Below are 17,196 nucleotides of genomic sequence, written 5' to 3' on the forward strand. Positions count from 1 at the left end.
TGGTTCCTGAGTTCGTCCAGTATGGACATCTAGGCCTCTCGCAGGACTGCATGCACATTTTAAGAGAGGCAAGGAGAGCTTCTACAAGAAAGACGTATGCTTTCAAGTGGAAGCGTTTTTTCATGTGGTGTGCTGCTGAAGGACATGACCCGATTCGAGGTCAGGAACAGGTACTGTTACCATACTTACTTTCTTTGGCCAAAGCAGGTTTACAGTATTCCTCTATTAAGGTCCATCTGGCAGCAATAACAGCATATCGAAAGTCCCCTACCCAGGGGTCTTTCTTTCAAATGCCAGTTGTGAAGGATTTTCTTGAGGGTCTCAGGAAAGTGTATCCTCCCGTGAGGGCTCCTTCACCTCCTTGGGAGCTTAATGTGGTTTTGTCTAAATTGATGGGTCCTCCATTCGAACCTATACATAAGGCTTCCCTTCAACATCTGTCGTGGAAGGTGTCCTTCCTTGTAGCGATCACTTCTGCACGCAGGGTGAGCGAGATTCAGGCTTTTTGTGCTACAGAACCCTATCTCGTTTTCCATGCGAATAGAGTGGTGCTTCGGACTCATCCCAGATTCCTTCCTAAGGTAGTCTCGGATTTTCACATTAACCAATCAGTGACCTTACCTACGTTTTTTGCTAATCCGAGCTCTTCCGCTGAAAAAGCTCTACACTCTTTGGATTTGAAAAGAGTTTTGAAGTTTTACCTTGATAAAACTAAGAGTGTTCGAAAGACTGATCATCTGTTTGTGAACTACGGTCCTCTGAATACGGGCTTGCCTGCATCCAAGAGGTCCATTTCTAGATGGATTGTGTCATGCATTTTGTTATGTTATCAGTTGGCACGAAAACAGCTCCCGGGTAGACCGAGAGCGCACTCCACTAGAGGAAAGGCTGCTACTATAGCAATGCTTAAAAATGTTCCTGTTCATGACATTTGTAAGGCAGCTACATGGCGTTCGGTTCACACCTTTTCTCGCCATTACTGCCTTGATTCTGATGCTCAAGCGGATGCCCAATTTGGTCAGGCATCCCTGAGGAATTTGTTTGGGTAATATCTATATGACCGTTTAGAGAGTCTGGTATTGGTCCGCAGGGTATGGGATGGGCTTGCTACTCTATTCAATGCTTATGACTATTGATGAGTATCCCCTGGAAGAGAAGGATTAGTTACTTACCTGTAATCCTAGTTCTCTTCCAGGGGTATACTCATCAAAGTCATAAGCACACCCACCCGCCTCCCCGGACGAATACCAGAACTGTCTCTTTTACATGTTACCCATGCAGTTATCACACTGTTATACGCCGTCCAAAAGAACTGACCTAACTGTCACCTGTGGTGCATGATGGGAGCCTGGAGGCTCACAGAGGTCTTAAAAGCACGGCGCCAGATTTTTCTGTTGTTACAATGCAGCCTATCTAGGCTAAAGCTGCCTCTATGATCCTGCCTGTTTTTACCTTTGAAAATAAAGGTTGTGTGTTTCAAAGAAAACCTAGGCAGTGTTTTCTTCTTTACATTATCATATAATGTGTTTTATATGTCTTTATTTAGCAAATGTAAAGATTTTACAGGCTATTGTGGCAGTTTTTTGAGCCAAGTATGGTTGTTTTGGGCTGCATACGTATATGTATATGCATATTATCTATATATATATGGTTATTTTATGCGTATTTATATGTATTTATATATACATATATATATATATATATGTAGATATATGCATATTATTGGCTATTGCTCCGGGGTCCCGCACGTGGGCGGGACTATTCAGTGCTTATGACTTTGATGAGTATACCCCTGGAAGAGAACTAGGATTACAGGTAAGTAACTAATCCTTTTTTTTGGGCCTTGGGGGTCCTTATGGGGACCCCCTGAGCAGGCCTAGGGGGTCAGGGTGTTTCTACCCTGCCGCCATTTTGTGTTTTGCTCATTTTTATTTCAGTTTTTTTTATTCCTCGGTTGATGGCTGCCAACACTTCCTGGTTTGGAGTGTTGACAGCCAATTAGCATGCAGCTCGTGATCGGGAGGGTGCACGGATCCTATGCGACCATAAATATCGAAACTTGTTTTACTTTTAATTTTCTCAGCAACTACTGAACAGATTTACACCATTTAACAAAAAGGTCTCTTTCTGAACCAAGGGCTACCTTTTTGTCAAATTGGGTGTAATTCTGTTCAGAAGTACGGGCTGTAGCCGTGTCTAAAGTTTCCTATAAGAAATTGCATGGGGGAAACACGTTTTGGGACCCCCCTTTTTTCTCGCCCCCACTTGCCAAATCACCCTGAAACTTTCAAGACCGGAGCGGGCCATATGTTTTGAAAATTTCCCGAAGATTCGTCAATCGATGGCAAAGTTATTCGGAAATAGAATGTTGCGAATTTCCTATGGAAAATAGGATCTAACTATAACTACCTACTGGCGACCACCAGTAGGTAATATATATATGTTCGGGTTTCCCATAGGGTACCCTTTTTTCTACTTCTCCACCTCCCTTCGCTGCTGCGAGGTCTGGTCCTCTGTCTCCGTGTTTCAATGAGTATATCAGTGCTGTACTCGAGCTTGCCTTGTTCTGCGCGGCAGTGTGTCTTTTCATTACGTTTTGGTGCACTTTGTTGCTTTTTCCTGCATCTTCGGCAATAAGAGTTGCTTGTGTTCCACTTCCGGGGTGGTACCCCAGTTTCACGCTGCTCCTTTCTTGGTGTTCATGTTCTAAACGGTCCCACTCTTCTGTGGGGGATGCTTTTCCCCTCACAGTCCGAGGAGGTGGTTTTGTGGTTTGAGGTTCTCTCAAACGTTATGCCTGTTCCTCTTCACAGCTCCCATTGGTGCTTTTGGTGCCTCTGCCGCCACTCCTTTCGGATGTATCTTTTTCATTGGGTGTCACCCTACTCTGTCTGCTGTGCCTGTGGGACAGCTGCTCCTCTGATGCAGGTCGTCCCAAGTGCTGCACCCTGCGTTCCTGTATTTTGTGGGTGAGTTCTCACCTTCGCCTTCAAGCTGCCTGGTTGGACAGTCCTGTGCTCATTCTACCTACGCCACCTTGTTGTCTCCGTAGCTGTCAACTTTGTGCATCTTTAGTTGTGGTCCGCATCAGCGTGCTTCAGAGTGATGCTGTTCACCCCTCTCGCCCCCTTTGGTGACTAGGTGTGCACTTGGCGTGTCTTTTGTTCCCGCCTGTACTTCTGAGGCATTGCTGAGTTCCTGCCTCTTGCCCTTTGCTCCTGGATGTGGCCTCTCTTGCATGGGCTAGCCTGGTAGGCCCTGGTTACATCTCTTCATGTTATCCTCTAGCGTTGGGAGTAGTCCTTCTTCCTCCCTTCGTCTGGACACTCTCTTCTGTTCTGGGATATGGCTAGTGCAATTTTTGCATCTCATACTCATATGGGTATGGTGTCGCGCCATTCTGGTAGTTTGTGATGCCTTGTCTCCCGTTGTCTTTTTCTCTTCCGAGTTCTTTGGGTTGCTGTCTGGCTGTTCTGTCACTCTGTTGCCGGCACAGTGCTTCAGGCACATTCTGTTCTTTCACAGACCCACCTCCCCCCTTGGGGTATGACTGTGGTATCTATTCTAACTTAAGGAATCTGCGGCTAGATGTCTCTTATCAGATGTATGAGTTACTTTACTTTCTGTCACAATGTATCTGGTAGAGACGTTGTCTAGCCGCAGATTCCTTAATGCCCACCCATCCTTCCCTTTCTGCGAGGACCTTGCCAGCTCTGCTTCGCCACTTGCCTCCTTTCAGTTGCCATTGGTTTTCTTTCAGGGGTGCTCACATTCTTACGCACCTTAAACAATTGCCAAATGCGGCTGACTCCTTCCAAGTGGCTTCTTTCCTGTAAGATGGTGCCTTTTGATTAACCTTCATCAGGAATTTCTTCTTCTCCTGCTGCCTTCCCTCCTCCCGCCTTCTCCATTAATTCAGGGCTCTTGTCTCCTCTGTAGTCGTCTTCTTTGGAGATCTGTTGAGCTGTGCTTTAGTCTTACAGGGGGAAGTACCAGTCTTTTCATCCTTCTTGCGGAGGATTGTTGTTCTTTCTGTGCTCCGTCCTTGTTGGATGACTTGGTTCTGCGTGGTAATAACAGTCTATCTTTGTCGGTTGAGATATTCTTCCCATGTTGCTCGCACTTTGGGAAGGGTCTACGCATTGCTTTGCGAGGTTCTTTCTCATAGCATTGTTCCACTTTTGCTTTTTCACTTATATGTAGACAGTGTCTGATACTGTCTTTTATGATGGTGTTTTACACCATCCGCCTTCTTTGTTTTACGGATTTTTCATCCTTCGCACACTGTTCCCATACTTTCACAGTTTTGTTGGTGGCTCTGTGTTGTGCCGCAGAAAAATTTCTCCGAAGAAAACTGACGTCAGCGCGCCGGGAGGGACTTATATGACCTTGCTGACTTAGTGTACAATGTCAGGGCGGGGTCGTGAGGCGCCGTCCACCGGTGCGCAGAGGTGCTGCTTCAAAAATGTTTCCAGGTCCAGTCTGATGCCTGGGAATATTCTAAGTTAACGAATCTGTGGCTAGACAACGTCTTTACCAGATACATTTTTACCGAAGGTTAGTAACTCGTACTATTATGTCAGTGTAACCTTTGTTCTTTTAATTGAATTTTTTAAAACAAACACACTCTTGCACTTACTTTCGTACTCACTCACTTTAGATCGGTCCCTTTCCGCCATTGGTCTGTATGAGTGACATTCACACAGTCCATACATGACCACATGGGTCAGCCCAGTTCAGCCATTAGTTAAGGGCTTGTGGGTCAGTACTTCGGTTTTCCATTCACTGCAATTCCAAGTCAAGCCATTCATTCCTTTCCTTTGCTCATTTGAAATTTTAGGGCCTACTGAGGTTCCCCCAGACATTGCTAAATGGCCACTTGCTGGCTGCTTATTTTATGTGCAGTGTGCACCATCACGTACAAATGAGCCAGGCAACCATCATGGAATGGTATTCGCCATGGTCTGTCATTGTGTTAACATTCCAAGATGGCCAACAAGTTGGTTCTAAACATGAATGATGGTGATGCTGGAACTTTGAATCAACAGCGCTATGTACAATGCTAATGCAGGCCTGCCCTGTTTAGGTGGCAGCATGTTTTCTTTTGTATGCTTCTATTCTTTTAATTTATCTTGCATATGCTGTTGAGTTTGTGATTTTAATTGTGGGTGTGTAAGTGGGTGAACGTAATGACTGTGGCTAAGGTGGATGATGCACAGATGAGTGACAGAACGCATGTATGATAATTTATTGAGTACTGAAACTCATAAAGTTACTGAAGGAACTTTATCTCGTAAGTCAGACTTATTAGCATTGCCAGTATTAAGAACTTGTGATGTTTATAGATTCAGAGACATTACCCTTGGCAGAGAACTGGGATTGCAGGTTGTTACTTTTCCTTATTTTACCTTTATTCCTCAGTTGTAAATTGGGATTAAGAAACCAGATACTTCAAGCTGAACAATAGTTAGTCAAAACATGATTAGGCTGCATCCATCAATATTGGTGCACCACACTTAGGCTGTGCTGTTAAGAGCTATGTGGTAGGAATAGTAGAATTGTCATTAGAAATTATTTTTTTCTGACAGTACTTTGTATCCTGGGAGTAGGCCACTTCACTTGTTAGATCATAGCAGCAGGTAAACTGCGTTCTTATTAGGTGACATCCTGTCAAATGCAATGTGAACTGTTTACCATAGTAACTTAGAGAGCATGCTTTGCTTTAGTTGTACTAGAAAGTGTGTCCTGCATTGTTTCCTAAAGCCAGAATCAAGTTATCATGGGATTGAGACTGTAGAAATGTTCATCATCCTAATGCTTTTCTGTGCATTGTCGCCCACAGATCCAATTTTTCAGTTCCACCCTGAAGCAGGTCATCCTGTGAGTCTGGACGCATTGCAGAAGTGGTCAATAACAGAACGGGCCCTGGAAGTGGACTTGACTATTCTTCAATGGGTGGAGGAGCTGGAGCAGCGAGTGGTCTCCTCTGACCTACAGTTACGGGTATGGTCTTTGTCTGTCACTGGTTTTGCCAGTTGCTCGGTTTTGCCAGTTGCTCTTGAACTAAGTACCCCTGTATCTGATAGAGACATCTAGCTGCAGATTCCTTACCGTAGAATTCTCCCCAGGCACGAGGCTGAATCTGGAAATTTTTCACAGCAGTACCTCTGTGCATCGGTGAGCGACTCTTTAGTGACTACCGATGTGACATTGACGGATTCCATATAAACCCACCCCTGCTGTGCTGATGTCAGTTTCTTCTTTCCCATGCTTCAACGTGGATCCGATAGTGGTACCTCTGGCCATATTTCGGCCTACTTCAACTTCTCGTCAACGGAATAGTGTGCCTTTTCTACCTATGTCTTCAGGCTTCTAGGCTTGTGCGTTCTGTGGTTGGCAAATGGCGGCCGCAGACCCTTACTCGATTTGTATGTGGTGCCTGAGATTACACCACGAGGCTGACCAATGCGACTCCTGCCCTCAACTTTGTCCGAAGGTGCTTGGAGAACATCGGGGGAAGCTCCTGGTGGCGTGGTAGTCGAAGCCTTCTAAGTCCTCCCGTCGTTCTCGATCTCCCTCTCTCTCCATGACCCACTCGGTGGCCCATTCCCAAAGCCATTCATGTGGACGTCATTCCCTATTGACGCCCCGAGGTAAGTCTGAACGCTTGCGATCGAAGTTGCGGCCTCCTCCTTCGGCTTCACTGGTTGCGTAGTAGTTTTTTTTTTTTTATCTTTTTTTATTTAAACAACATCGGCATAATAGCATACAACAATTAGCTTAATAGTCGTATATGCATGACAATTGGAGGCAACATCGTTACACATTACACTTACAGTAACGACCATTCAAGGAGGAATCAAATAGTCTTGTTCAATATTTTGTGGGGGAGCGCAAATGTTTCCACGATAGGAGTTCCATGGAGACTATATGCGGGACCATTTTTTGAGACAGCCTCGAGCGGTATACACCGTCTTTCCTCTAAACATACACCAGTCCACACTAGACTCCCATGCCTCCAGAGTAGGGGGGTAGCTGCTCCCCAGACCTGAGCAATGTTTTGTTTGGCGAGCATGAAGCCCAGAGTGGCCCATTGCGTTTGATAGGTAGTGAGATGGGTTGGTTCCCATATATTTAATAAGCATCTGCGTGCTTCAGGGTAAATGTCAACGGCAAGGACAGCCCTCATCACTGCGCGTATTTCTCTCCAATACGTTTGAATGAGTGTGCATTCCCATATAGTGTGCAAAAAGGTATCAATCTGGCCACAACATCTGCGACAGTCCCCTGATTCCGCTCTCCCCATCTGTACTAGCCGGGGGCCGGTTATATGTATCCTATGCAGGATTTTAAGCTGAACCAGCCGTAACCGGGCTGGAATGGCCACCACCCGAGGAGATGATATTGCCTCTCTCTGTGGTGCCCATTTAGGTTTTTTCTTTGGAGGAACTTGATATGGAAGATGATGGTGCATACTTGGGGTCCCCCACACCCCATGGCTGATACTATCCAATCTCCCCTGCAGGGCAATTGGCTATCTGCATTAGGTGAAGCCAGTGGCTTAGTCCTCGGGCTTCCTTTCCTCCCCTGGCCTTGCCTCGGCGATGAGCGCCTCATTAGTGACATGCTCAAGCTTGTTTCTGTGGTGTTGGATTTATCTATTCCATCTATGGAGTTGGCTACTGATCCATGATGTCTTGGAGGGTCACATGATGTCATTGAGGGCCCCTTAATGTCAGCGGTAAGGCCCCTGCATTATGAAGGGACATCAGAGGGAGAGAGAGGTCCTTCTCATCCTAGCTGCTCCATCAACGTCATCGGGAGAATTTGAACATCTAGGATTTCTTTGACTTTCAGGGCTTCAGAGGGAATATCTTGGTAGGTCACATGATGACTATCAGAAACCCAGTCCATGGGCCTTGCTTCCCTTTTTTTCTTGTCACATCATGCTTACAGTATGGTATGATAAAGAGTGCTCTTCCGCTCTATCCATTTTTGTGTACGTATTATGTCACCTATCACCTAAAACAAGGGTGAGCGCTGAGAAGACTAGTACACGCTGTTATATTTTTTAGATGCCGTACCAGGCTCCAGTACACCTTCCTACTTTAGTGAAGGTTATTCATGTTAACTGCACCATCTAATTTTAAATCCTTCGGCGAGTCCCCTATTTAACTGGATGTCCTACCTCTTTCCAGGGGATGCCATGCCGCCATGTTTCTAAATGTGTCACAGTTCCTAATGGCCTTATAAGTTCATCATGCCACAAATGTCAGTTTTGCATTTTAAATGAATTGATAAAAATTATGTAGACTTTGTCTGTCATTTATGGGAATACTTATTGCAAATGGCTCACAAGATCCGGGCAGACTTAAAAAAAATTAAATAAAAAAAATAAAAGCTACATCTCTTCAGTAAGCTTGAATAAGACTCATAATAGCATAGGTTAACTGGCTTACTGTAGTCCTAATTGCCAACACATTCTTTTTTGCATTTAAAATAAATCTGTCTATCTGAAAGAGACTATTAGTTATAGATTCCTTACCTTAGAATTACCCCCAGGCGTGAGACTGGATCCGGAGAATTTTTTCTCAGCAGTACCCCTGCACAACGGTAGGTGGTGTTGGTCGACTCAGTTTGTTATTGCCGTCGTGATCGCTGGAATGACGTCGAAGTATCTACTTAGACGCCGCTCCAGAGTTCTGTCAGTTCTTTCTTTGTCCACGCCAGCCAGCGCAGATCTGGAGAGAGCGTGCCCCTTAGTCACTTTTTAGCGAACAATTTTTCTACTTTTGTCGACATCTTTTCGAGTCTTTCAACTCCTAGTGCGCGAGGGATGTCCCGTCCTCGGACCAGCTTCACGCCTTGTGACTCCTGTCACAAATTGATGTCCGTCACGGATCCTCACCTCGTGTGCCTCTGGTGCCTGGAGTGCGACCGCGACCCGAAGTCATGCTCCGACTGTCGGGCCATGAACTCAAAGTCTTTGCGGGAGCAGTCCCGAAAGCTTCTGGTGGCCCGGCAGTCAGCTCTGTGCCCCTCGAGGTCCCGGTTGAGAGGGAGGTCGCGGGACTGGCAGCGGAGCCATCACCACACTTCATCCAAGTCAGCGTCATCGGTTAAGTCGAAGCACAAAAAGAAGCCGAAGAAGGATCGTCTCTCTTTGCCTTCTCCCCGTCCGTCAGCTGACACAACGTGGGACCCGGAGCATTGTCGCTCTCCGGCTCTGCCATAAGAGCCTGCTTCTAGGATGGCTCTCCACCTTCCTACCTTTCCAGGAGCCGGAGCGCCACCTGCCCAGCTTTGAGCTTTCTTCAAAGCGCTTCGCGGCATCTTTGGGCAGCCCGACTTCGCCAGCCTGCCTTCGGGCCCAGCGAACTCTGTTGGGGGCCTTGGGCTTTCGAGGGCCGGCGCCTTTGGCTCCAGGCCTGGATCCGGATTGGTGCTGGTCGACCTCACGGTACCTTCCCCGGCACCGAGCCCAGTGACAACGCCTCGACGATGGCTGTGCCCCCAGCTGGCGTCGACCCCAGCCTCCCCCCGACTTGGACACGGAGCCGGACCAGCATCGACCGACGCTTGTACCGGACGGTAATTTTGTACCACTGTTCTTTCCTGGGGTTTCTTTCCACCCTGAGTGGCACCCACAGGAAGGTGAGGAGGACTGGGGGGGATCTGTTGACCCTCTGGCAGACAAGCTGGAAGAGCCGGACTGGAGAGAGGAATTGGGTGAAACCAGTGGTCTGGATACGTCCCCAGACCTTGGTATGCTTTATCCCCCTCCATGGCTACGGAGGAGGGAGCCTCCTACGCTGTGGTGTTGTGTAGGGCAGAGAAGGCCCTGGGCCTTGAGCTTCCTACGGTGGCAGTCAGGACTAACCTCCTGACTGAGGTGCTTCAGCCGGCAGCAGCCTCTTTGGAGCCCCTGCTGCCTTTCAATGAGGCCCTCACTGACATCCTACTGGGCAATTGGTCCAAGCCAAGCACAAGGGCCCCTGTCGACAGGATGATTGCCCGACTCCACCGCCCGGCTCCGGGTGACCCACTTTTCCTCTCCCAACACCCTACCCCTGAGAGCTTGGTGGTTCAAGCCTCATCCTCAAAGGTAGCACATTCCCTACAGCACCCTAGAATAGGGAATCCAAGAAGCTGGACCACCTTGGTAAGTAGATTTTTTCTTCCGACAGCTTAGGACTGGGGTCGGTGAACACCACATGTGTCTTGGGCCATTACACACACACTGTGTGGGAAACGGTTGCGCAGGGGCTGCCACAGTGCCCGGAGGAGGCCCGGGCCGTGCTCACCCGAGCTGTTGCTGAGGGTCGAGACGCAGCAAAGTTCACCATCCGGTGTAGGCTGGATACTGCGGACTCGCTGGGCAGAATGGTTTCCACGTTTGTAGCCCTGAGGCGCTACACCTGGCTGAGGACCTCTGGCTTCTCTGGGGATGTCTAATGTACACTTTTGTGTACATTAGACATGCTCTTTGATGGCCGTCACTTGCTTGGCGACAAGGGGGACAACACTCATGAGCGCTTCAATGACTCTAGGGCTAAGGCCAGATCTTTTGGCCTCGCAGTCGCTTCTCGTCCCACGCAGTCTGCCTTTCGCCCACTTCGTGACTATGGAGGGGTTGCCACAACATGTTCCATCCAGAGCCACAGGCCCGCACAAGCACATCAACCTCTGAGCGGCCGGGGACTTGGGACCCAGCTTCGTGGGTCTGGGGGCCAATGGGTGGGCCAGTCCACCACTTCCCCCTATGCAGCAGCCTCCAAACCTTCCTAGTCCGAATCTTCAAGGCCACCAGTTGCCAGTGGGCGGCAGGATTTGCCATCACCTCCCCTACTGGCACAACATCACGTCTGATAAGTGGGTTTTGCAGAGAGTCCGAAGGGGCTACTCCCTCCCCTATGAGACTAGCCCTCCCTCCATGCCACCAGCATTCCATCGCATGTAGGAGGACCATTTAGTACCTTCTCCATAAGGATGTTACAGTCATCTTGGCCAAGGGGGCTATCGAACGCGTCCCTGTGCCAGAAGTAGGACATGGTTGCTACTCCTGCTACCCTAGAAGGACAAAGACCTGCATCCTATCTTAGACCTCAGGGACGTCAACTGCTTCCTCCGGAAGGAGAAGTTCAAAAGAATGGATGGGCATGTTGGACTTGCAGGACGCCTATTTCCACATCCCCGTCCTGCCAGCCCACAGGCGTTACCTACGGTTCACGGTAGGCCACAAGCATTTCCAGTTTACCGTGCTCCCCTTTGGCCTTACCAGTCCCCCTCTGGTGTTCACAAAAGTGATGGCAGTGGTCGCAGCTCATCTGTGAAGGTCAGGGGTTCCAGTCTTCCCTATCTCGACGACTGGTTGTTGAAGGCGAGCTCGCCCCAGGCTGTCGTCTCCCACCACCAGACTACGGCAGATCTCCTGCATTCGCTGGGATTGACAGTCAACGTGCCGTAGTCGCACCTGAACCGGTCTCAGAAGCTCCTTTTCATCAGTGCGGTCCTGGTTACAGCGCAGTTTCGGGCTTATCCTCCCAAACAACGAATCCGGGATATTCGGACTATTATACCAATGTTCCAGCCTCTATCCCGGATTTCGTTGAGAATTACCCAAGGCTGCTGGGCCTCATGGCCTCCTGCTGGTGGATCATGTCAGGTGGTTCTGCAGTGGGACCTGAAGTTCAAGTGGGCCCAGCATCAGGGCAATCTTTCCAATGTCGTCCAGATCTCGGAGGGGACTGCACGTCAGTTGCAGTGGTGGCTCACGAACCAGGATTGGGCCAACCGCAGATGCCTCTCCCTTCCCCAACCAGAGTTCACAGCGGTGACGGATGCATCGCTACTGGGATGGGGCAGCCACATGGGAGAGGCGGAGATCAGAGGCCTTTGCTCTCCGGCGGATTCCGGGCTCCACATCAACTCTCTGGAGCTCCTGGCGATTCGTCTTGCACTGAAGTCATTCCTTCCTTCTGTCAAAGGAAGAGTAGTGCAGGTGTTCAGGGACAACACCTCAGCCATGTGGTACTGCAACAATCCGGGCGGGGTGGGGTCGTGAAACATATATCAAGACGCCCTTCGCCTCTGGAAGTGGCTGAAACATCAAGGCATGTCCCTGACGCTTCAACATCTGGCAGGTTCCCTGAACGCCACGGCGGACGAACTCAGCCACCAGTGCATGATTGATCAAGAATGGCATATTCACTCGGAGGTGATGTAAAAAGTCTCTTTCAGCGGTGGGGATAGCCTTGATTAGATCTGTTCGCCACCGAAGAGATCGCTCAAAATCAGCAGTTCTGCGTGTTGGAGTTTCTAAGGCGGGACTTGCTCGGCGACGCTTTTCGTCGCGAGTGGAGTTGCAGTCTTCTATACATCGTTACGCCTATACCACTTCTGCCCAGAGTGCTGAAGAAGATCAAGCGCAACCGAGCCCAAGTAATTCTCGTGGCCCCGGACTGGGCATGAAGTCTGGTATCCTGAGCTCCCGAACATGGCCATCGATCCTCCGATCAGACTTCCTCTTCAGGAGGATCTTCTGTCGCAGAAGCAGGGGACAGGTTTGGGACGGTTTTCCACCCGAACATGTCCAGTCTCCACTTCTTGCGTGGAGATTGAGCTGCGACAGTTGACGGCTTTCGACCTTCCTCCCGAAGTCTGTAACGTTATTTTAGCAGCCAGGCGTCCCTCCACCAAAATGGTATACGCCTGTAGATGGAACAAATTTGGAGCATGATGCACAGCAAAGGCTCTAGATCTCCTCTCTGCCTCTCTTTCAGAGGTTCTCCTCTTCATTCTTTCTTTGGCTCAGCAGGGCTCTGCTCTGGGCACTCCTGATCAGCCTTCTCTTTTCAAGTCAGCTATTGTAAATAGGTTTCTTAAGGGCATTACTCACCTTTTTCCTCTTATTCCTTCTGTAATGCCCCAGTGGGACTTGAATCTTGTCTTGACTTACCTTATGTGCGCTCCTTTGAGCCACTATATAATTGTCCTCACAGACTCTTGACTTTAAAGACTGCCTTTCTGGTTGTCATCACCTCTGCTCGCAGGGTGAGTGAGCTTCAGGCCCTATCTTCGAAACCTCCTTTCCTTGCTGTCCATCCGGACAAGGTTGTCCTTCGGACTAGGCCTTCTTTTCTACCCAAAGTGGTTACCTTTTTCCATGTAGGACAGAACATCACTTTGCCCACCTTCTTCCCGCCCCCACATCCTTCCAAGGAGGAGGAGAGACTCCCCCGCCTGGATCCAAAACGTGCGTTATCATTTTTACTGGTTCGCACTAAACAATTCAGGGTGGACAATCAACTCTTTGTTGGCTACGTGTGTGCGCCAAGAAAGGTCGGTCCGTGCAAAAACAGACCATCTCTCGATGGGTCGTCCTTTGCATTAAGATCTGTTATTCCTTGGTAAAAAAGGAGACTCCAGTAGGGCTGCGCACCTATTCCACCAGGTCGATGGCAGCCACTACTGCTTTGGGACGTGGAGTCCCCCCTCCGTGACATCTGCCAGGCAGCTATGTGGGCATTATTGCACACGTTCACTAAAGATTATTGCCTGGCTAGTCCATTCCGGAAAGACGGCTTCTTTGGCCGTTAGGTTCTCCAGGACTTTCTTGTGTGAACTTAGTTTGCAGATCCACCTCCGGGGTTGGTATTGCTGGGGTATCTATTCTAAGCTAAGGAATCTAGAACTAACTATTTCTTTCAAAAGAACAAGTTACTTACCTTCGGTAACGATATATCTGTAAGAGACATATATCAGTTATAGATTCCTTACTGCCCCACGCATCCTCCCCGTTCTGCGAACTGACTTCTAGAGTAAGGGACTCCCTTTCAGGGCCCCAGTTTTGTGCACCAGTCGACAGTGTCTTGCATGGCTCTGCGCTTCTGGCGTGGAATGTCATGTAAAAGAACTGACCTCAGTGCCCAGGGGTGGCGTTTAAGTAGATACCGCATTGCCATTCCGGTGATCACAACGCCACCGACGAACGCGGATTTGACCGACGCCACCAACCGACACGCTGGGTTACTGCTGAGAAAAAATTCTCCGGATCCAGTCTGACACCTGGGGGTCATTCCAAGGTAAGGAATCTATTCCTAATATGTGTCTCTTATAGATATATTGTTACCAAAGGTAAGTAACTTGTTTGTCACTGCTTTTTAACAAGGTGTATTTTGTCACAAAAATGAGTATAACTGAATGTCTTAAAATCCAAAGTCTGACTCCTTAACTATTACAGCTTAACTGAAAGATATTATGCATTGAGCTCTTCATAAGTTCCTTTTCACATTCATCTTCTTCCAGTCTGTTGGGATTCATTATATTTATAAACATCAAGGGCCGTATTATAGTAAGTGCATGCTATCTCTGTCTGCACTGCGGACAACTTTAACTCGGTACACCTGAAGCAGACAGTGACAGTGCACCCTGTTGCTGATAACTCATTGCCCCTAGGGCAGCCATGAGCTCATGCTATTGTAGGATCAGCACATTAGTGAAAAACCGACCGGCTGACTGAAGCAGTTGGCCCCATTTTATGCTGGTGTCATCTGGCCTGCACACTCGTGGGACAGAAATCCCACCAAAGACAGTTGCAATGAGTGACTGCACTTGCTTGCAGTTGGATGTTTAGCGGTGTGGGGCAGTTCTGACCTCATTCCAGTCCTCAATAGGGTGTGCATCACTTCTTTTTGGCATAGTCAGTGAGCCTCCTGATGGCCTTTTTGCCTCTGCGCTTATATCCGTAATACGCACAGGCAAAATGTTTATATGATTTGCATGTGGCCATGCCGCCATGCTAATGAGGAAACTCCCCATTGGGATAGTTCTGGCACCATGTGTGCCGAAGTGGCCGGTATTACAAAAGAGACAGCCCAAACATATGCTGCAGCTTCTGTCATGCTCAAGTGCCCCAGGGGTGCAGAAAGTGAGTGAACACACCCTTTGTAACCGAGGTCTATTTATAAAATATGGTCCTTGGAGTTCTTTCCTGAAACATCTGTTAGTTTTGGATTGTAACGCGGCCCCAGCCTCTCCTGTTAAAAGGAGCAGTCTCCCCTCCTGTCCTCACCATCTTTGGATGGGAAGACAGGCGGGAAAACTTAGCAAGAATAGGAAGTGTGCACCCCTTTGCCAACTCCACCTCTCAGGGGCTGGAGGTGAGGTGAAGTACACTTTTTAGTTCCCACCATCTTGAAGATGGTGGGACCTATCCAACCAGACCTGAATTATTTCTGCCTCCCCCAGTAGGTGGGCATACGAGAAGGTTCAGACAACCCGGTTAATGGGCCCATTGGCCACTACCTGTCACTCCTTTGTAAATGCCCCTAAATCTAGTATGTACGTGGCACCCCCAGACCCTGAACCTCAGTTCCTGGTGACCTAAAAAGAGCTGCACATCACAGAGCTGCAACTGCAGAGAACTGCTGACCTGTCTGCCTGTCTGCAGCCCTCGACGATCCTGCGCCAAAGACGACTCATCCTCCAGCCCAGCAACCTCCAAAACCCTGGGAGGACTGACTGCCTTCAATAAATATCAAGATATCCCAACAGGGGACCTGTTCAAAAGCAACAATATTCAAGCAAAGACTCTGTGACCTGAAGAACTGCAAAGCCTGACCCTCCGGTTCCACCTCTGCACCTGACGCCTCCAGCCTGAGACCAGGAGGCCTACCAGTTCCAGGAAGGTTCCACAGCGCTCTGGAGCCTGAGCCACCGGTCTGCTGACCTCCCCCGACTCCTTAATGTCACCTGCAGCCTCTGCACGGAGTCCCCCTCAAACGCAACCTGCTCCGGTAAGCTATTTTCCGAAATCAAAAGACACCCCTGCAACCATCCGCCCTGGGCCTTGGTGAAGAGGACCAAAGGGGTCCATATGTCACCAAGCATTGCAACTTACCTCTGCAGCTGTTGGTTTCCTCTGACTAGCCTCCCGGCCTGAGCCTGCAGCTCTTTTCCTGATTTGTCCTTTCTCCATTGCGTAACAATGGGCTCCTGACGCTGTGTTGGCACCCTGCCCCGTCCCCACTCCTGTGCCGCTGGTGGTGTACTGTTGGTGCTGCCTTGGACCCTGCCCAGTGATTGCTACAACCCCCGGAGACTGGTCCCCAAAGAAGTTGCTACTTACCTATTAGCTGTTTATAGAGACAAGGGAACCCAAAGGTAATATACTAGGGACCTTGGGCGCTTAATTGTTACTAAAGACAGGGGTCCCTAGAACATGCGAATTGAGAGCTTGAATCAACATATGCTAAATAGTCAATATGTTCTTTGTCCAGTCGGACAGAAATTAATTTCGTCAAATATAAAAATATAACATAGAATTGAAAGACAGAACAACAATTTCAGGCAAAAAACGAGTGAAGCGGTCTGTTTCCTAGTATTCAGTAGACAGACTTAATGAAAACATGGTACCATTGTACAATACATTCTGAGTATTAAAAGACATATCTTACATAGGTGTCGACGTTTCGATGCCTGAAATTGTTGTTCTGTCTTGCTGTCTGTGGGTCACAGGCTGTGCCCTCTTGACATCATTTTCAATTCTATGTTATATTTTTATGTTTGACAAAATAAAACTCTGTCCGGCTGGACAAAGAACATATTGACTATTTAGCATATGTTGATTCAAGCTCTAAATTTGCATGTTCTAGGAACCCCTGTCTTTAGTAACACCTATTAGCATCATCTGTCTGAATGCCCCATTCTTCATTGAGTTGTATTCGGCGCTCAACACCATATTTGCACCCTGCACCCAGCTGTCCATGTGCCGCTGGTGGTGAACTTAACCTTGCCCAATACTGTTCTTAACTCCTGAAGACTGGCCTTGTAAGTTGGCTACCCATCTGTATGTTTTCTTCCTCCCTTAGGATTACATTGCAAAGTCGGAAAATTGCATTGTCTATTATTGATATTGAAAAGCATTTTCGGATGGATACATCTGCCTGTGGAATCCTCACCCTTTGATTTACCCGATGGGCAGCATTCCACTGAAACTTTTCTCCATAGCTCTCCCAAGTCGACGAGGACATCACAATGAAATGGCTCCGCACATGGTTCTGCGTGACATCATCAGAGCCATAAAAAGACCTCCTCGGAATGCTGACATCAGTTCCCTTTTTTTCGCGCCGTTGAAGCGTGACATTTTTTCTCCAGGGCTCTCCATTTCTGGGGTTTCATTTTTGCAGGTTCTTC

The 17,196-nt window shown here is 48.4% G+C and overlaps 1 protein-coding gene across 11 annotated transcripts in view; it reads left to right on the top strand.

Annotated features, from left to right (window-relative positions):
- The window catches only part of BAZ2A (bromodomain adjacent to zinc finger domain 2A), a 1,342,005-nt gene that overhangs the window by 958,088 nt on the left and 366,721 nt on the right, over window positions 1-17,196 (top strand). For all 11 annotated transcript variants that reach the window (XM_078689111.1, XM_078689116.1, XM_078689113.1 and 8 more), the window contains one exon: window positions 5,843-6,003. In XM_078689111.1, coding sequence (XP_078545237.1) covers window positions 5,843-6,003 — 161 coding nt within the window. The remainder of the gene's footprint in view (window positions 1-5,842; window positions 6,004-17,196) is intronic.

The sequence above is a fragment of the Lissotriton helveticus genome, chromosome 1_1 (genome assembly GCF_964261635.1).
Source record: "Lissotriton helveticus chromosome 1_1, aLisHel1.1, whole genome shotgun sequence".
In the NCBI taxonomy this organism is placed as follows: domain Eukaryota; kingdom Metazoa; phylum Chordata; class Amphibia; order Caudata; family Salamandridae; genus Lissotriton; species Lissotriton helveticus.